Raw genomic sequence first — 21047 nt, forward strand, 5'->3', positions numbered from 1 at the left:
CCTGGTCTGTGATTCAGGATCTCCCATCACAGAAAATACTATTACTACACCACCATGTGCTGCCTTACTAAAATGGTGCCTCACTTGTCCACAAGCAGCACGACAGAATTATCCCTCTGCTACCAACCCATCTCAGTAGGAAACACTGATTTGCAAAAGTGGTGAGCACCCAACAGATTCCTAAACATGAATTTAGGGACCTAACTTTAGGCTTCTATTTTTTAAAGTCTTGGCCTGTGGTATTAAGCTTCCCCCCCAGAAGAGCTGGTTTTCACCCTGTTATTTGCGGCATACAATATCAGATGTCACTATAAACTAGTGCCACCTCCTAAGGTTCACTGGGTTCTCTAAAGCTGTATCTTTACTTGGTTTTTGCCACTCTTACTATGCCACCATTACACAAAAAATAGAATTGCAAAACAAATGAGATAAGAACTGTGGAAGCAAATAAAGGACAGCAGTAAGGAATTCCCCTCTATTTAAACACTCATCTTGTCACACTGTTTATCCAAACTCACTCTTTGGCCAAGGTTTCCTTGTGTAAATTATGCTATCTGTATATCAACAATGCCACAGTATCATCAGAGAAGGAAGTGAGTGGAATTACTCCTGGATACTATATATCCAGGATACTAGGCACACAGAGGCCTTGGCCAGAAAACGTTCTCTGATAGATTTGCGCTTACTGCCTCAAATTCCTTCTTCCACCTGTATGATTAATATCTACCTCTTTCGTTCAGAGCTCTCTGCTTTGCCTCATCTAATTAAACGAAAGCTAATCACACCCTTTAGTAATCACAGAAGAGACATACTAATAAGTTAATCAGTTCAAGCTATAAGCCACATAATGTCTCCAGGAAAGTTATGAAGAAAGGTCCACACCAGAAACCAAGTGTTCTCTGTTTTCCTGTCATAAATGGAAGCAATACATTAAAAATTTAAGGCACAATGGGCCTAAATTAAGTTAAATATTGTTTTAGCCCTTCCTCTCCCTCACAAAGATTTTGTAAACTAATATAAATAGGAATATTTTCATGATTTTAAAAATTCACTGAAAAATAGCATATTCACTTTACTGCAGCGATATCCTCGAACAAACCAGTGCTGTGCTAATGCATGAGAACCAGTCACTGAAAATGACTGTCCTAGTTTCAATGATGTGCAGCATCAGTGGTGAAAAACACAAATGAGATACATAAAATTTCAGCTTTAAAGAAACTACATGTGGCATACAGCTCTTCCATTCAGGACTGATTTAATGCTTTGATGAAGGATAATCACGAGAAGACGACAAACCCTTGAAGACCATATTTAAGCCTTTGTTTAGTGACAAATATTAATGATACATCCTGTATGAAAGTTTTCAAAATATACTTGAGGCAGAGAGAAGAAATTGCTTCTACCCAGTTTCATTTTTTTATATTCCAACTCTACTTTTTTGCTGATCAAGATGAATCAATATTGACACATTATATATGGTTACATACTAAAATAATTCAAGTAGGAATAATTATTGAGGCACAAGTTATTGCTTATTTTTTAATTTATTTCTGATTGTGCATGAATATATACACTTTGCTAAACAGAATGAAAAACAAAGCTCTTTCACAAGGGACCATATCTACCTGCAGGTTTTCACAGAACCTAGCACAAATAATAAGCGTTTTGCCAGTACTGCAGCATTTCAAATGCCTCTCTCCCTCTAAGCTGTCCCCAGGCTCATCCCCTGGCCTTATAAACAAGGAGATAACCCTCCTCTCTCCCTTGCCAAGTTTGCTTCCAGGGATGCCAAAAAATGCAGAAGGGAAATAATGCAAAAACACAAGTCAACAAAAATAGATGCTCCAGTTTCCAGGGAAAGGCACAATATAGCTATTATTTTGTTTCAACCCTTCGTTGTTTGTAACACCCTCTTTGAAATCTGAAAATTGTTTCTCCCTTTTCCAGGTATTTCCCCTTTGGCAGCCTTCCCTTCCCCACTCCATGAAAACATACAATGGAGAGTAAGCCAACAAAGTAAGTATCTGAAAGCAAGTGGGAAAACCTGTCAGTGTGCTGTGTGCGTACCTGCTCACCTGGAATCCTGCTTACACATTTGAAATTCTTTATGCAATTCCTCCCTACACAAATAAATCCTTCAGTACCAGTCTTGTCTAAAGCTACATCTATGCCTGTACCTCAGAACTTAAAAGCAACGCCAAAAAAAAAACACAAGCCAGAGTATTAACACAATGGAATAAAAACAGTTTGGTAAGGAAATATTTCAATTTCACACTTCCAATGGGTTTCTCAACAATGAAAAAAAATTTTTAACTATGAAAAATACTTTAGTGTCCTTTTAAATACGACTACTTCCCGGAAATTTACAAGTCCAAATTTATGGTACATAAAGCCACACAATCTTTTACTAGCCCTATTCTAAATAAGTTCAAGCAGTTTGGGAAAGGAAAGCCTCGAGGATAGATTGCAGATAAATCCCTCACAAACTGTTACAGTACAAACTGTTCACATCTGGACTCTTAGGATCAAATCCAATTTGGGTCCCAAGTAAAAGTCAGTTTAGGGATTCCAGTCTAGTCCCTAATATACATATGCCCAAAACACAAAACTACACCAACTGGCTAAGCACTCAGAAATGGAAGAGGAACAGAAGGATGCTACAGGTCAGCTTGAGGCAGAGGAGCATGTTCTGCACTGGCATCAGTCCCTCATTTTCAGAAATGACAAATTTACTCAAAAACAGAGTGGGGCAAATAAAGTAGTTTGTAACTAGCTGCCTGTATGTTTTGCAACAAAACAAACCTAACATATACATAATAAACTGTCTGGTCAATGTGGAACTCTATAATGTATTTAATGTTCTGTACATGATATGACAGTTATATGGGGTTGTGTAATTTTTCTGTTTTTTGCTAAAAATGGGTCATTTAGGTTACTACAGAACACATCCATGCACCTGATATTCATACTTCAGTTTCATTACAACTTATAAAGACAAAGTGACAATACTAAAGGTCTACAATCACTAGAGTAGAGAAGGAACCACCTTTGAAGGGACAAGCTCTCTTTAATGGTGCTCATGAGCTAGAATCATTAGAGATTAAGGTGATATTGTTCTGCGAGAAAGTTCTCAGAAGGTGTTCACAAGGGATCTAGATAAGAATTGCCTTCATACTAATTCTGAATAGTAGTCACATTTGCATGGTACATTCCCTATCCAAGGATCTCAAAGCTTTTCACAAATATTAATTCAGCCTCAACTTTCTTGTGAGGTAAACAAGAATTACTCACACTTTCACAGTGGAAGAAATGAATGCATAGAGAGATTATGTGACTTGCAAAAGATCATGCTGCAACTCAGTGGCAGAAGTGAGAATACTAGCAATAATTCCTGAATCCCACTCCTATGTTTAGGGGTTAGACAGAGCAATCTCCTTCACGTGCGCTGGAGACACCTATCATCAACTAGGATAATAAACTCATCACAAAATGTTTTTCAATGCTCATATATGTAACTGCAGAATGCCAGTCTGTATCTTTATTCTGTATCATATATACTGTTTGTATTTCCTGTTTTAATAAAAAAATTAGTTGTGGATGGCTTTGATGCTAGATTTCCATTTCAATACACAACAGTTAGCAAATTTTGAAAGTGCATTAAATCTTCAGATATGCTACAACTCACTAGCATTATAAGAGTACTCCAAGGCTGGGACATGAGAACATTTCTTCTACTGAGCACAAGAACTGAAGTTCCTTTAGAATTGCTGCAAACCCCACGCCTTATGCTCTATGCCAGCCAATCATCTTTTAATTCTATCACTAAGATACAAGTGAAAAAGAAACGGACTTAAACTATCCAAGCTGCATCTGTTACAGCAATTGGTAGAGGAAATGTGTTGGCTGTACTAAGAAATGAGAGACACCTACAGTTCTTAACATGTCATTACATTGGCTTTAGCAAGCAGGACTGGGAGGTGAGGAAAAATGCTTTATGTCTTCTGTCGGTTCTGGTAACAGAACACAATCCAATTTTTCCCTTGTTGAAAGGCAGCAGAAAAGTTTGTAGCAAAATGTGGCATGTGGTACAAACCCATCACAAATATCTTACCTCCCATTTGCTTGCAAGCTTGATCGGTATCTCAATGCCCATTTTCTCCAGCTGCTCCTCCTTGTACTTTTCATATTGTCTGTATCCTGCATATCCCCCACCTGTGGCCACCAGAAAGTGGAAAGGGCGCAGTCGGAATGTTCGCACTACCGGTGCAGTGTGAAGCTTTCTCCTGTCTAACAAGAAGAGGCAGATCTTTAGGAAACAGGACAGCCAAAGGGTAAAGACGAAGTTATAAGGGAGGAAGGTCAGATCAGATGCTGAGAATGTTAGAGAGGACTGTGTGTCACTGTGTATGCATGCTGTCATGTTCCACTGACACACGAAATGCGTACAAGGTCCTGTTACTGAGGATCCACATACATAAAGATGGGTCACTGCTGACCTGTGCCACCAGCAGCCACTTCCTGAAAGCATAACTTGTGATTTAATGCATCGCTGATCCCCAGCCTCCATATCAAAAGACACTCTGGAAATCATGAAAATCTTGTTTTCTCAGATTGTTTGGCTGGGGCCTGATGAAAACAGCACCCATGATGCACGAGGAAAGGAGCTGACAATATTTCCAGTACAAACCCGGATTTTTACTTTAAACAGACAAATCACAAGAAATTAGCTGAAGGCTGACGCTGGCATGATACTGACCAAAACCAGAAGATCATATCCAGAACTCCTCCCTGGATTTTAAATATTCAGTGGAGTGGTGAATGTCACCTGACCCCATTTCAAGAAAACATCTTAGATGGGAAGTATACTTGAATTCTAGTGAAATGTAAAGATGAAGGCTCTTTCCACAGCAGAAGTAGAAGTAGTTCTAACTATAAAAATATTTAAATATGGTTACTGCTTACACAGTTTCCGTCCCAAGCAGGCAGGGATGGCATCAAACTGTATTATACCCCTCCCACTAGGAAGAGGGGATCTATAATACCATTTGGTTAGTACAGTTCTCAGTGATACAATCCTGTCAACACTACTCAGGGAAGCTGCATTGGAACCTTGTAGCTAGCATCAAATACATTTAAGTAAGGCTGTAATTTCATAGACTTTAGAACAAAAGGGATCCTTAGATAATCTAATCTGACCTCCAAGGGCAGCCTCCCCATTGGTGAATTGAACCCCAGTCTCCCTTGTGACAGACAGGGATACTCACCACTAATAAGAAACATAGTTGTTCAATATGCTGTTCCCAGTGTGTGCAGGATGGAAGCATTTAACAAACTGCAACGGCTATGGATGGGGTTTTTTTGTGTGTTTTTTTAAATGTGCTCTTATGTTACTCCACATTTAAATACTCTTTCCAATCTTTCTCCTCTATTTCTCCATCCATTTGATATATGCATTACTGTAATTACTCCTGAGGGCATTCTGTGCCAAAAAATTAAAAATTCTGCATACAAGTTTTTAAAATTCTGCAAATTTTATTTGTCAAATAAATGTGGAGACTCCATTGGGGAGCATGGCACTGGCTGCACAGAGGTGGGAGATCACTGTGCTGCTCCCGCCCCAGGACATGGACTCAGTGGTGAGGCTGAACCCAACCTTGATACAGCGCAAGGACCAGGCCTGCCCCAGAAACATCCCAGGGCCCTGCCCCTCCATGCCAGGTTCAGCAAGGCAGGATCCAAGTGTGGAAGAGCTTAGTGTGGGGGAATCTAGGTGTGGGTTGTGATGGGCGGGCAATCTGGGTGCACGTGGCTCAGTGGGGGACCTGGGTGCAGGGGGGATTGGATGCACAGGGGCTTGTTGGGGGATTCTGGTGCAATAGTAATGGAACTGTGCCGGGGGGTCTAGGTGAAGGTGGTTTAGGCTCAGCGGGGGGGAGGAGGGGAAGTGATAGAGCTTGGTAGGGGGGTCTGGGTGTGGGGGGCTTAGAAGGGGGGTTCCAGATGCTGAGGGAGTAGGGCTCAGTGGAATGGAAATCCAGGTGACTTGTCGGGGTGGTCCAGGTGCAAGGGGAGTGGGGCTCAGGGTGTGGGGGGGATGGGTTGAGTATGAAGGGGTCTGGATGCATGGGGGTCTGGATGGGGATGCAGCTCCCTGTACAGTGATCCCCCCAGCCCCACAGCTGAGGAGAGATGAGTGCACGAAGCGTGGGGAGAGAGTTTGCAGAACTACAACCGGGGGAGAAATATGGGGGTGGGTCCTCCCCAGCCCAGCCAGGACTAGCAGTTGAGTCTGGCGCAGGTTTGGAGCCACCAGCCGGGTCTTCCTCAGTCCCACCCCTTCCCCACAGTGATTTACCTCTCCGCTGGCTGCCCTGGGCACCTGAAACATACTGCTGGGGGGGGTCGTATGACCACTCTTGTGGCTTCCCTTTGCTTCCCTGTCAGAAAGTCATTTTTCTGTGGGGAAGCAAAGAAATCTGCGGGGAACATTAATTCTGTGCATGCACAGTGGCACAGAATTCCCCCAGGAGTAATTACTCCTCCTGCTGTCCCCCTGCAACAGTTTGCCTATGCTTCATTTGCTTTTCTGATTCCCTATCTCTGTCTTTGGCTTTGTATTCATTTCCTCTACTCTACCTTTCCTGTAATCTGTCTGCTCTTCACATCATCTATTTTTCATAGCTTCCATTTATATAGCCCCCTGGGTTTCTTTTATGGTTTCCAACTATCTTTTTTTCTACATTTGCCTTCCCTTCTTCAAATAGTCTGTATCTTTTTTCTCCCTTGTCAGCTGGGCACATGGTCCTAGAGATCAATGACTAGGAAGTAAGAACACCTAACCTCATACATGAGGATCAGTCACTGATCTAGGCTGGATCATCAGGATTCATGTTAAGATGGTACATTGCCCAAGATTGGGCAAGGAACAAACAGCTCCACATCACAGTATTTTAGATTTATTTTCTGTCTTTATATATGGGGTCCCTCAAAGAGGTGCTACTTCACCATGGTTAAATATTAGAAGTTTTTACAGTGAATAATCAGCTGCTGGAGACAGAAACAAGGCATTATATACAATTACAGTGTAATATAGCTTTGTTGTTCTCACCATAGAGGTCCCAACCACCATACCTTTCATTATGGCTATATGGTAAGGGGAATCCTGAAACCCTATGGTTAGATGCAGGCAGGGGAGGAGGGGTGTCCCTGAAACTTTTTTTCTCTTGTAGCATTGGGTCACAGTATGGAAAAGGTTGAGAACCACTAATGTCGCTAATTGTTAATTGGCAAGCTCCTCTTGCACAAGAAACAAGCCTTACACATTGAAATGTTTCCATTTTCTGACAAGGAGGATACTTCTATGCTGCATTGTTACAGAGTAACAATGAGAGAGTAATAATAATGAATGCTAATACCAGTACATTACAATAGCAGCACAAAACAAATGAGGGAAAGTGACAGCAGAAAGTTTTCTCCTCTCAAAATCTTTATAACAAAAAAATTTAAAAACCCAGGTCTAACAAGCTAATTGGGTATTTTAAAATGTGTTGATAATTCTGACATTCATACTGCAGCCAAGCTGAGATTTCTCAATAATGTACCACATCAAAGAGGCAGCACTAGTGAATAAGAATCACTTTGTTTCAGAAAGAACTACCAAAGGAAAAAATCTATCTGGGTGTGGACAAACTAGATTCAGTGGGGAGTAAGGAAGCACTGCCCAAGAAACAAGGTCTCAGAATCCATTTGCCAAAGAACTGGGTATCATGTCCATAGCATTCCTTTGAAGAGTGGATGAACTAGAATCAAAACACAAAGGGCCTGCTCCTGCTCCCACTGAAGTCAACAAATAGCATTGGGCCTTGAGGTTAGGGATCACCTACAAACTAGTACATTATTTAAGAGACGAATATATTGAATAGTTAGGTATCTAAAAAGTACCAAATCCCTTTCTAGCAATGTGGCAACACAATGGTCAGATGGTTTATCAAAATCTGTGAAGTTTTAACCATGAGCAAAAAACAACTAGCCTAGTATGCATCATTTTTGTGCCTGGATGCTCAACTAACCTCCAGTGCTTATACTAAAAAAGGAAACTTATCAAGTTTTTGCCTCACTGAAGTCTTGTTTACTTAATTTCATTTTTATGCATGTAAACTTAAAGTGTACACTGATCAACGTGCCTTAAAATCTTTACGTATAATTAAGGCTACAACTTTGTCACGAAGGTCACGGAATCTGTGACTTCAGCCCACCGAGGCTGGGAGCTGAAGGGCCCTGCCGCTGCCTGCAGTGGCTGGGAGCTACGGCCCCCAAGCTCCTTGGCCACTGCTGGCAGGGGGTAGTCCATTGCTGCCGGCCGTGGGTGGCAGGGGGTTCCTTGCCTCCGGGGGTGGCGGGAACCCACAGCTCCCAGTGATGGGCAGAGGAGACCCTGAAACTCTGAGCCCCCATGGGTGGAGAGGGGCCCCAGAGCTCCCAGCCGGGCCCCCACAGCTTCCCATTTTGTCACAGATATTTTTAGTAAAAGTCAGGGACACATCACGAGCTTCTGTTAATTTTTCTTTATTGCCCATGACCTGTCTGTGACTTTTACTAAAAATATCCATGACAAAATCTTAGCCTTACGTATAATGTACTTAAGAGAAAATAGATTAAATCTTCACTTTGGGATACTCATGCTATGGGAAAAAATAAAGAATGTGGCAAAAAGGTTATGAAGCTCCAGGAAAAAAATTTACATCAAGAGGAAGATATTCAGTAAAGGATGGGGAAAATTTAAAATTGTTACATGTTTGGGGGGAAAGTCTCATTTATTTATCTCTTTAAATTTATAAAAATATCTATAGCCACCCATCCTGTGCTCTGGTCACCTGCCTTAGTAAATAAATATGAACAACTTCCCATACACAAAAAGATATCCATCGAAGCCCTCTAACACTCAGCTGCCCACCTCCCCTAAAATCAAAGGGAAAAAAAAATAAAAAGGACAGACTTTGCAGTGTGCTCAGAAGTGAACAAATCTAGGCTCTGGTGAAATAAAAGGGTAGCAAGTTCCAAAGTCAAAGCACCTCTCAGAGAAGAGCTCCCTCCTATTTATATCCAGGGACTCCAGCTCAAGAGTCTCTCCTGATTTCAGCTGTGACAGTATGGCATGAGGAGGAAATTCTCCCAGGTAACCAGATCCCAAACCATTTAGAGCTTCATGGGTAAAAATTTAGTACCTTGAATTCCACTTGCTCAAGAGTGACTGGAAGTTTTATCTTTTCCACGCTCCCCAGCATGAGTGCCGATCTTTGGAATGGCAGTGCAACATGCTGTGCCTAAGTCAAGTTATTTTTTCTGGATGAACCTCCATCTCCTCGTAAAGGACAAAATAGGTTTTCAAACTCCAAGGTGACAAGATTGCCAGAATAAGTAACTAATTTCTGCAATGGTGCCACATTCAGTACAGCTGATACTGCCCAGTGACTTCAGCTGAACACCCTGTTCCCTAAAGATATTCAGAGTGACGGGAGCTCAGCAGTGAGCTGAGCAAGGAGCTAAGGAAAGCTTGTGTCTAGGCAGATTTAAACAAGAGGAAACAGCATCTGAATAAGGTTAGGTCTTCATATTAATGTTAGAACTCTGTAAGGACAAGATCAAACTCATAAGTTGTTTCAGACCCCCTTCTAACATCTTAATTGGGGTCAGCAAACAAGGATAAGTGGAATTTTCCTTCTCTGGACACAGGGCAGGACATAAGACCCTGCTGCAACACTTCCTCCTCGATCACCACACACACAACACACACACCAAAAGTGAACTGTACAGAGCAACAGTGGATTGGGGGTGCTCAAATCCCAAACACTGGGATTTTATTGAACAAGAAAATTGTAGCTGTGTAAATATTAATAGGTTACTGTGGATTCATTTAAAAGAATCGCACCATTCAGAAATGCATACACATCCTTTAACAAAGGCTATCCTATGGGTTTGGGATAGAACTAGAGATAAAATAAATTCTTTTCCATTGCCAGTGATGCTCACTGCAAATAATCCATATTTTAACTCAACCCATGAGCCAGAGAATTTTAAAAATTGGGAGAGACATCAAAAACATGCATGGTTGACCAGCTGTTCACCAAAGAATTTTTTAAAACTTCTTTAGAAATCAAAATTAACTTTAACTGGCCCACTCTCCTATGGTACCAGTACCTTCAAATTAGGTATTGTTTCTCAACTTTCTAGCAAAGTTGTTTTATATAGAAAGCTAATTTTAATAGAAGCAATGGCTTCTGGATGATTAGGAAGCCCTCCTCAAAAATCTAATTTATATAAATCTTCGCAGACAGCCTTCCTAACAAAAAAAGTCCATATATGACATGCTGGGAAAAGGACCTAGATAGACAAACTACCCTAGAGGAAAGGGGTTTGATCTGGAAAAGAGGACCTGCAACCTCAGTCTTTAGCAAACTAAAACAAAATTTCTTTAAGATACTGTTTCAGAGGTACTTGAGGTACCAGTCAGGTTAAAAATATATGTATAGACTAAACGAGGAGAAATGTTGGAGAAATTGTGGTAGAAAGATTTTATGTATATATGGTGGATAAGTCCAATAATTAGAGGGCACTGGAATGTAATACTGGGTTACAAATAATAAGTTGTTGGATACTTATTACCAAATGATCTTTTTGTAATCCTCCTGTGGCTTCCTTGTAGACCTGATCACACTCAAAGAAAAGAATTAATCTTCCATCTGCTAGTAACTGCTAGACTACTGATAACCTCTCACTGGAAAAAACAGAAAGCGTCCAAAACTAAAGAAAAAAATATGGCAGGTGGTAGTTATCACGAAATTAAGGCAGCAATTACATACCCAACAAAGTAGACAGAAGACAAATAGATATTTAGATATCTGGTTGCTATTTATTCAATCCTTGGACAAAACAAAAAAAGTATTTCTTCACACAACACACACACTGCCTGTGGCATTCATTGCCAGGGGACACTGTGAAGGCCAAAACTATAACTAGGTTCAAAAAAAGAATGCGATAAGTTCACAGAAGATGGGTCCATCAATGGCTATTAGCCAAGCTGGTCGGAGACGCAACCTCATGCTCCGGTTGTCCCTAAGCCTCTGACTGCCAGTTGCTGGGACTGGACGACAGGATGAATCACCCAATAAATTGCCCTGTTCTGTTCACTCCCTCTGAAGCATCTGGCATTGGCCTCTGTCAGAAGATAGGACAAGAGGCTAGATCAGTACTCTTCACTATTTTTGAAGTGTGGGCCACTTTGGAAAAAAACCTTCAATGTGAGAGCCACATGAGGTGGGGCTGAGGGGTTCGGAGCGTGAGAAGTGGTCCAGGGTAGGGCAGAGGGTGGGGTGCGGGCTCCAGCTGGGGGTGCGGGCTCTGGGGTCGGGCCAGGGATGAGGAGTTTAGGGTGCAGGCAGGCTGCCTTGGGGCTGGGGCCAGAGAACTCCCCCCAGCCCTCTCCCTGCCGGCAGCAGCTAGCTCTGGGGAAGGGGCTCTTTCTTCCCTCTGCTGGCAGGCAGCATGGGAGCTCTGGGGGAAAAGGCCCTCTCCCCCCCAGGCCAACAGGCAGCACAGGAGTTCCGGGGCCGAGGGAGAGGCCCACAGTAATCCTGCAAGGCTCAACTTGCTCCCCTCCACAGTTCCCGCCCACTCCTACCCCTCTCCTCTCCAGGTCCCTACTGCATAGCCCTTTAGAGCTGCTGCGTAGCTATTTGTAGCCTGCTGCGCGGCCACGCAGCTTAGAGGGAATTTAGGGAGCTGCACGTAGGGTCAATGGGAGCCGCCACTGGCTCGCGGGCCTTGCAATGAAGAACACTGGGCTAGATGGACTATTGGTCTGACCCAGTATGGCCATTCTTATATTTTTCTCATGTACATTCACCTGCAGAAAAACCAGCACACCTGTCCAATATTTTTAAATATTAATGTTTGATACTTGCCTGGTTTGATAAATAGGAGTAGAGTCAGTAGTCTCACTGAATTTAATAAAATCACCAGAAACAACACATCTTGGATGGTGCTAAGAGGCTCACTCTGTAATATGGTGACACCTTGTTAATGAGAGATTTGATTATATTACTCCTTGATGTTTGTCTAAACACAATAAAAAAGCTCACAGTTATAATGATCATCATTTAGTTTCTGATATTTACATGGCAAGAATTTATCAAACTTCTTAAATAAACAGTTATATGAAAATGAACTGTAATATTTGCCCTCAAAGTGAGAGGGCCATGCCCAGCATAACTATGAGGGTAAACATTATTCTGTATATGCCACTGCGTCTTAAGCCTTGCTCCAGCTACATGGAGAATTATGCTGGATTTCAACATTGCTCTGGAAAGGCAACGGTCCCTCCCTTAGCCCTGCCCTGATTCCCAAGTTCAGAGTAGTTCAGGCTACAAATAACGTGGAGTTCTAAGCAACTTTATGTTGTCTTTAATCCTTCCACTTGTTTCATAGCTATCACATGGCTGAAATTTGACTTCAAGGTCACAATTTATGTCCTGTCTTGAGGGAGGTATGTTTTAAAAAAAAACAAAACAAAACAAAAACCAAAACAAAAAAACCCCCAGATTTTAGCCTGCTAACCTATCTGCTAAGCTCTGCTGCTTTTCTTCATATTATTCACGATATGTTAAGCCTGATGTCCCCATACTAAATCATTCATTTCACAGCGCAAAACTCAGAACTATCCTCTCAGAAGGTTTCATATTGATAAACCATGCCATTTTAACTGTCAGATTTATTATCTACGATTATGCTATTACACAGAGCTCAGTCTGCATCCATACATACTCCTTCATCTTCACAATTTCTGTCCAGCAAGAGCTGCAAGATAGACAGATCTGGCTTGGTTCTTGGGCCACAGACTTTTTGCCACAGGTACTCACAAGCAATTAGCTATCAAAGCAGGTCAGAACAAATCATGAAACCAGTCTATAGAAAGATGAGACTTGCTCATTAATGACCCAACATCATTCCAAGTCTCTTACAAAATGCTGACTCAATTACTTTGACTGGTTCTAAAACGGGTATCAAAAGAATAGCAGTTCTGAGCTTCAGTATTTGCGGAAACAGGACATTGCCAATACCAGCCCTTTAAAAATTTTCTAGAGTACACTTAATGGCCCAGTATTAGTAATTTAAAAGGAAATGTATTCTAGAGCAAAGGCTTAGGAGCTAGGAAGGTACTGTGTAATAAGAATGATTCAGACACTAGCTTGTTGTTTGATTTGCGTATCTTAATTTCCTTGTGCTTCAAACAACCCAACTGGAAAAAGAGGTAAATCTGGAACACCTGGTTCCTATAGCTTTATGGTTAGTGCTCCATCCTGCTATGCCCAGCCTCCCTCTCACCAAGATGAAAAGCACTGCAGTGAACTACACAGCTCCGGGGAAAGAGAGGGAGTTCCTTGCATTAAACAACAGTATAATCGCTGGTAGATTAAAAAGTACCATCAATGAGTTCCAAAGGAAGTGCAATTGATACTTGAAATGATTTTGAAATTGCCTGTGATAAGTTATGAATATTATGTGTTGACCTGATTATTGTGATGTCTACTGTATGGTTATAACTTAATTCAATAACAGTATTGTTAGGGAGACTGTAGATCCTGAAATGCGCTTCCCAGCAAACATTTAAGAGACAATGCAAGAGCCATTCACTTTCATGCTCTGGCTTGACCCCTTCCACAGCTCACCAACCTGGTTTTGGGGTAGCCAGTCAAAGCCTGTGAGCAGACAGAACAAAGAACTTTGTCTAGATTTAAAGAGGCAATCTCTCAAAGGACAGAGGAAGAGCTAAGGTGAACTCAGTTTTCAGAGGTTCAGAGTCTGGAATAAATAAGCCTGCCTAGGACTCTAGCTAACATGGACACGGGTGTAGACCTTTTGTTGTTTTAAAATCCTCTCTCTTGTGTGATGCTTTGTCCCTCCTGTTAATATTAAACAATACTTCAGTTTAACAAGTCTGGTTGGTCACTATTCACCACTGGTCACAAGCTCCCAAACAAAGGAATTGCAGGTACTGAACCCAGCCAGAGCTGCTTGGGTAAGCATGGCTGATGCACAATATCATACCCTAGGACCCGGTTTAAGATTGGGAGAATCACAAGATTCCACTCAGAGAGAGGTAAGGGTTAGAGAACCAAGACCTAAGTTGGCTGCATTCACAGGCCAGAGAGGGGTAAGAAGTGCAGCTAGCTCTGTAACTGTGACTACCATCCTCAGATGGAAAGGAAGGCAGCTATGATGCAAAGCTTTGAGGATCATAGGGACTAAAGAGTGCAAAAAACAACTCAAAAGAAAAACCACATGCTGCAGTCAAGATTTCCAGGTAACTAAAATACCTTCAACTCCACCCCAACAAAAGTATTTCTAGTTTCTGGGGAAACATCCCCCTGCATGGTTGAAAATGAGATCAATTCTGCTTTTCCTGCTTTAGCAAGGTTGAGCAGTGTTCTGGAGAAACCTCTCTTGAATAGCTGTTTGCAGTGCTGTTGTAGCCGTGTTGGTCCCAAGATATTAGAATTGCTGTCATTTCAATCTATTCCTCCACAGGTAATGGCAGATATGGGTCAACAAAAAGGAAGCTGTTTCCCATGATTGGGGAAGCTTACAATAGAGGTCCAGACTATTTGTCTGAAACACTCTTGCTGCTTAAGTTAAAAATTCTCCTTCCCTAGTATTAGCCAATATGAGGTCAATCAAAGTTTTATCTACCTTCAGCACAGACAGTTTCTACAGTGAGAAGTGGAGATTTGCCAGTTTTATGATAGGAAATACGCTGGAAACACAGGCACTGATTCCAAGAGCAATATACACACAATATTCCAAGTATGTATATACCAATTACATCCCTATTTAAAGTAATAGGGAAAAAGAGATTCTATTACTACCAATTCGCCTTCATTTAATATTTCTTCCTTCCACATACTAATGTAATACTTTGTGTTGCTATAGTACCTTCTAGCCAAAGATTTCAAAGAACTTGACAAAGAATTAAGCCTTATCAAAACTCCTATGAGATGGGTAAATATTCTCTTTTTACAGATAGGAACACAGAGGCACATAGAGCGAAGTGATTTTTGCAAGGTTACACAGTAAGTTCATGGTACAGACAGAAACTGAATGCAGTCTCTTGACTCAGTCTTTTGCTTTATTCACTAGGCCATCGTACCCCCAACAAGACTTACCTATTTGTAATCACCTATTACTTCAGCTTTGAACTGCTGTATTTGGAGATAGCACCTGCAACTGAAAAAATATAGGAGAAAAAGATCCCTCACATACCAGTGAAAAAGGTTCTGAAAGGTGGCTGTTTCCAGATGACCAGAGTCTTCCTCAGAGAGAGGTTCTTCCGCCAGGAGAAACTACAGTCAGTCAGCACACTATATATAACACAAAGAGACAGGTGTCTAAATATGTACATATTTTACCATGTAAGTGTATATAATTAAACAAATACATCTAGATAAGCTGTATATTCAGAAGCAGACCCACAAATAAATTAATTAATTATCTCAAAGATCATCATGAAATTCCTACTGAACCCATTACCTCCTAGCCTACTCTAACTGTTTTTCACCAACTTCTCTCACAAGATTTGGGTTATTTAAATGTTTAATTCAGTTTATCTTGATTTTTTTTCCCCTTTCAAAATATCAGTCCTCCTACAGAGATTCGCCCTTTGAGGGAGGTATTGTGTGTGGATCTCTGGTCCATCCTTCCCAGTACAATTTATTAATGGCTTCATCACAAACACACACATTATATATATATATATAAGTTCCAATTCTACCATGTTTGTGACTGTGAATACAATTTGCTTCATATCATGTTCTTATTTGCAATGCTATTTGGGGCAAGATTTATTCCAGTTAAGATTTTACAATATTCTGTTACGGTTAGTTCACTTTTTAAATTCGGATGTCATTTTCTGTTTTATATACTGCCTGGGCCCAGATTTTCTACAGCCTGTTTGCAAAGTTCTGTCTCTCTCTCTTGTTTTTTTTTTAAAAACAGAGAATTAGTGTTGGTGAGAGGAGCTGGATGAGTGCCCTGGAGCCCAATTCTTCCCCTACCAGATACCAATAGCTCCTTCTGAAGTTAATAAGAGTTTATTTGTATCATGCCAGAGAGAGAACATGGGCTCTGGAGACTTGCCAACATGCATCAACTTTGATCTGGAGGGAATGTTTACAATGGAGAAAGGAGTTCAGTCACCATGGTCAATTCAAATGGCCTCTTGCCAACTTTGTTGGTAGACTCTGTAGTGTGACCATTTGGCCCCAGAAACATTTCATCTCAAACAGGTCAGTAAACAGCTGTCATAAGGGAACTTCTTTCAGTGACAACTCATTTGATGCAGACTCAAATGTAGAGGCTAGAGGGTCCATGTCTATTATGGGTCTTGTGAAACATCTTGTCCCTTTATTTTTAGAATCACTCTATGGACTATCTAGAGCTTAGATTCTGCATCTCTTTCCCTGTCACTTGGTGAATTCTGGAACCATGATGCCAAGTGGCTCTGCCACTCTGAACACACACAGTGAAGCTCTTAACAAGCCAGCACCGTGAGGAGCTTCTCTCAAGAACTACACATTTAAAACTTACAGTTTAAGCTTTTCCACAACTATGCATCTGAAGAGGAGACATCTGAGAAGGGGAACAGGAGAAATATGCCTGTTCAAAGTCAGTGAATAAACATGTTCCTGAAGCTTGGTCCCACCATATGCTGCCACTGGATGGGACTACAGGCCCAAGTTATTAGAAAATGAAAGCGAAGTGTTCTAGTGCTGAGATGGACAGAGCTCTTGCAGAAGCTCGTACAACCTACTCATCCAGTGAATGTGGGTGCCATGAGTGATATGTCTTAGCAGCTCTCTCTCTGAGATCTGTGTGTTCTTCTGGTTTGACAACACACTGAATTCAAAAGTGTCTTACTGCACTACAAGGCACTGCACAATCTACAGTCATTTGATTGCGTAAGTTGTCATTTCCTTATGTGCATGTCACAGTCTGATCGATGGAGGTCTCATAACTGTCTGACTTTAGGACAGAGTCCTACATATTTATAGACTTTACACTTAGGACACACTCTCCTTTATTAAAATTCTCCAAAGGACACCCAAGAATAGGCTCTCTCTTGTTCCACACTGATTGTGTGTAAACTGAGGCCATGTCTATACAACAGGTGCTGCAACAGCACAGCCATAGTGCCATAGACCATATCTACACTACAGTGCCACAGATATTGTGTTGGAGCTGTGCCGTGATAGTTGAGCAGTGTAGCCTCCTACATCAATGGAAGGCGGTTTTCCGCCAGTGCAGTCAATCAACTTCTCCAAAAGGTGATACCTAGGTTGACAAAACCCTTCTTCCGTCGACCTAGCCACGCCTACCTTGGGGCTTAGGTCAACCTCATTGCAGTGCTCATGGTGCCAAATTTTCACACACCCGAGCAACATAGCTAGGTCAATCAACATTTACAATGTAGATTTGGCCATAGTGTAGCCACTTTGTTGGAAAATATTTTCCTTATAAGTTTAAGGTTTACTACGAGTTAGTGGTTACATAAGCATTCCTTTATTAGTCCCAAAGGCCACTTGGTGTTCGTTACATCCAAAGTACAGATATAAGGATATACTGCTATATTCTATAACCCACAACAGTACAGTTATAAATACTGGCCAAAACACTTACAACAGACTCAGGCCCAGGAGACACCTTCTTACCATCGTGTGACCCAGAGGGGTAAGGAAAAACTCTGACGACAGCCCCTAAAAACCTTGCTTTTTATACACTAAGTGACCCTGTTAATATCTACAAACTCAAACATTTAAATGTATGACTATTTATCCTCATTCCACTATAACAAAATATAAAGGAAAGGCGTGGGGCATTTAAGAATCACATAGCAATCGTGTGATCCAGTCAAGAGAACTGTGGACTGGGACTCAGAAATCCTGGGCTCTATTCCTGGCCCTGCTATTGGTCTGCTGGATGACTTAGCCAAGTCACTTTAACCTCTCTCTGTCTCCGTTTCCCCCATTTGTAAAATGGGGATAACAACATTTCCTTCCTCAAAGTTCTTTGAAATATGCTGATAAAAAATTATGAGTTAAGAGCTTGGTATTATCACCATTAGCTGGCCATAGCAGCATCTCATGGCAAATCTACATGGTAACAGCCTCAATGACCACTAACTCCTAACAACAACATTTTTCTGTTAAAAAACAAACAAAAAAAAAAAAAAAAAAACCCTAGGAAATTCACCAACAGAAAGCTTCATTAACTCAGAGTTACGGTTGCCCTTTGGTATCTCATACCTTAGCAGAACACAGAATTCAGCAAAACTCAACCTTCTGAAAACCAGGAAATGAAAAGTTAAGGTATATATGCACACAACTGCAACTCTACCATCTTTGAGTAATGCTCCGATACATCCATAGCACATACTTGCACTCAGCTCCTGTTCAGTATAGTGCAAAAGCAATCTATAGCTGTCCCACACTCAAACTAGCCTACTCCACAAGAAGCATACCACATGCCTTATGCACATGCTATCTAACACTATGCTTTCACTTGTCCACCATTAAACCCACAGTCCACACTCATCTCCCATCTAACTGCTGACACCCCATAACAAGAACACTCCTGTGCCCTGCCAATTACACAAGCTACTCAAGGCAGGGCAGTGCTGAATCTCTCAAGGTACACAGGCACCTCTTTCCTTGGATCACATACACTAGGCTCAGGGAAAGGGGCTTACACACACCCTAGAGGGGTACAGCCCCCCAAATGGCCTCATAGAATAAAGCAGAGCTGCCAAGCTGCTCCACATAATCCCTCCACCATTCATACAGGGAATGCAGCTGGAGTCCATGTAAGGGTGACTGCTAGATCCCAGAAAACAGAGTTGGGGTTTTGCTAAACTCTGAATTGCCTCATTTTTACAAGTTTGAGTTTTGCTGAACTCTATGTTCTGGTCTGGAAGGGCATAATGAGGCAAACTTAACTGTAGGTTAAGGAAGGTTTTTTGGTCAGTAAATCAGTCTTGTCACTTTGCCCTCAGTAACTAGAGCCTATGTATCTGTCTATCTTCGATAACCTGAAGCATAGCAATGAACACACGTGTTCAGACTCTCACTCCCAATGTACCCGAACTGAGAGGGGCTGTCTGTTTGGAAGGAGATGAACGAGGGAGGCTGAGTTCAGATCCCTTCTGCCCTCCCTGACCCTAGCTGAGGAACGTGTGTGTGTGTGTGGGGGGGGGTGCCCAGCCCCAGCCCCGCTGCCCTCCCTGACCCTAGCTAAGGGATGTGTGTATGTGTGTGTGGGGGGGGGTGCCCAGCCCCAGTCCCCCCTGACCCTAGCTGAGGGACGTTTGTGTGTGTGTGGGGGGGTGCCCAGCCCCAACCCCTCTGCCCTCCCTGACCCTAGCTGAGGGACGTGTGTGTGGAGGGGGGGGTGCCCAGCCCCAGCCCCGCTGCCCTCCCTGACCCTAGCTGAGGGACGTGTGTGTGGGGGGAGAGGTGCCCACCCCTGTATCCTCAGCAGCTTTAGGGGCGGGCGGGTTCAGAGCCGGTCTCCACTCTCCCCACAGCGATAAGTGCTGGGGTCTCCCAGGTGACAGCTGAGGAGGGGGCCGGGGAGTGAAGGCAAGGACCCGCCTCCGGCTGCCGGAGGACAGGCTGGGACGGTTCTCCGTGCCCCCCATGCCCTGCCGCGGGAGGCGGGCGCCCACCAGCCTGTCTCCTCCCAGAGCGTCTGCCCCAGCCGGCCCCTCCCCCCTACCTGCTCCTCCGCAGCGCGGCCCCGCACATTCGCTCCACGGACGCCGCCATCTTGCCGCGAACTACCGCCAGCCCGGCTCTCCGGGAGGGCAGGGGGCGGGGCCGTGTTCGCCCCGCCCCGCCCCGCCCCCTGGCGGCGGCCTGTGGGAGCGCAGCCGCGGCCGCGAACGGGGCGGGCCGAAAGCGGGCGGGGCTGTCCGTACAATGTGCGGTGCGGGGAGCCGGGCGGGGCTGGCGCGGGTCGTGGCGTCGGGCAGAGAGAAGGGCTGGGGTTGTAAGTCTGCCCCTACCTAGGAGGGGGCAGCAGTCTCTCTGCATTCAGGGCCCGGGAACAGTTTGCCTTTCCCTGACCTCTCTTAGCTCTCTCCTACAGTCGCAGGCCATTTTGCAAACTCTTCTTTGGGCTCAGAACCCCCCTGCACCCTTCCGGTAAATATTAGCCTCGTTGTACCAAAAATGGGGCAGAAAGGGGCTAGAATTGACATGAGCTCATGTAGCAAGTGAGCGGCAGAGCTGGGACGAGAACCCGCAAGTCCAGCTGCCCTATCACCTTAGCCTGTTTGCTCCTGTGAAACGTAATGTTATCCTAAATTTGTGATTAATATTTTTCCCTTGGCCAAGCTTAAACAGCAATTAGCATAATTTCATTTCCAGTCTCTCTTTTTTTTCACATCACAAACAAAGAGCTGCAGAACTAAACATTTGTATAAGCAGCTTAAAGGAAGCTGCATTTCCCCCCCAGCTCCCTGCATCTTCACTATTACAGGACTAATATCTGCAGTGAAAATACCTCTGATCTCGGTCTTCTTTAAACCTGGGGAGCCAAATGCAGCCCTAGCCTCAGAGGTATGACTTTACTAGGAACAGCAGTCATTAGCACCACAGCTGAATTAGGCCCAGGGTGTCATAAAGGTGCAAGTACATTTTAAATTGTCTGTAAAAGTACCATGCAATATGGGCCCAGTTGATCCAGTCCCTTAAAGTGAGCAGTTACGTCAGGAATCAATTTGGCGAAGGGTGACCAGATAGCAAGTTTGAAAAATTGGGGTTAGGGGAGAGAAAATAGGAGCCTATATAAGAAAAAGGCCCAAAAATTGGGACTATCCCTATAAAATGGGGACATCTGGTCACCCTAATTTGGCCTAATATGTATCTCCCATATGTTATTTCTCTAAAGTACAGACTATTATATTGAATCTTTCTTAAAAGGTCCCCTTTCTTCAGCTC

At 43.0% G+C, this 21047-nt stretch overlaps 1 protein-coding gene across 2 annotated transcripts in view; it reads right to left on the bottom strand.

The window, feature by feature from the left end:
* The window catches only part of PISD (phosphatidylserine decarboxylase), a 42712-nt gene extending 22792 nt beyond the window's left edge, over window positions 1-19920 (bottom strand). The window contains exons 1-4 of one of the 2 annotated variants that reach the window (XM_084649602.1): window positions 19822-19920; window positions 15316-15413; window positions 11957-12071; window positions 4112-4283 (exon numbers count right to left, since the gene is read on the bottom strand). In XM_084649602.1, the coding sequence (XP_084505728.1) occupies window positions 4112-4283; window positions 11957-12071; window positions 15316-15413; window positions 19822-19871 (435 nt within the window). In that variant the 5' untranslated portion in view covers window positions 19872-19920. Of the gene's footprint in view, window positions 1-4111; window positions 4288-11956; window positions 12072-15315; window positions 15414-19821 lie in introns of both variants that reach the window. The other variant, XM_084649598.1, reaches the window with a different exon arrangement.
* Between the last annotated feature and the right edge of the window lie 1127 nt (window positions 19921-21047).

This window comes from Lepidochelys olivacea, assembly GCF_965140295.1.
Source record: "Lepidochelys olivacea isolate rLepOli2 genome assembly, chromosome: 15".
In the NCBI taxonomy this organism is placed as follows: Eukaryota; Metazoa; Chordata; order Testudines; family Cheloniidae; genus Lepidochelys; species Lepidochelys olivacea.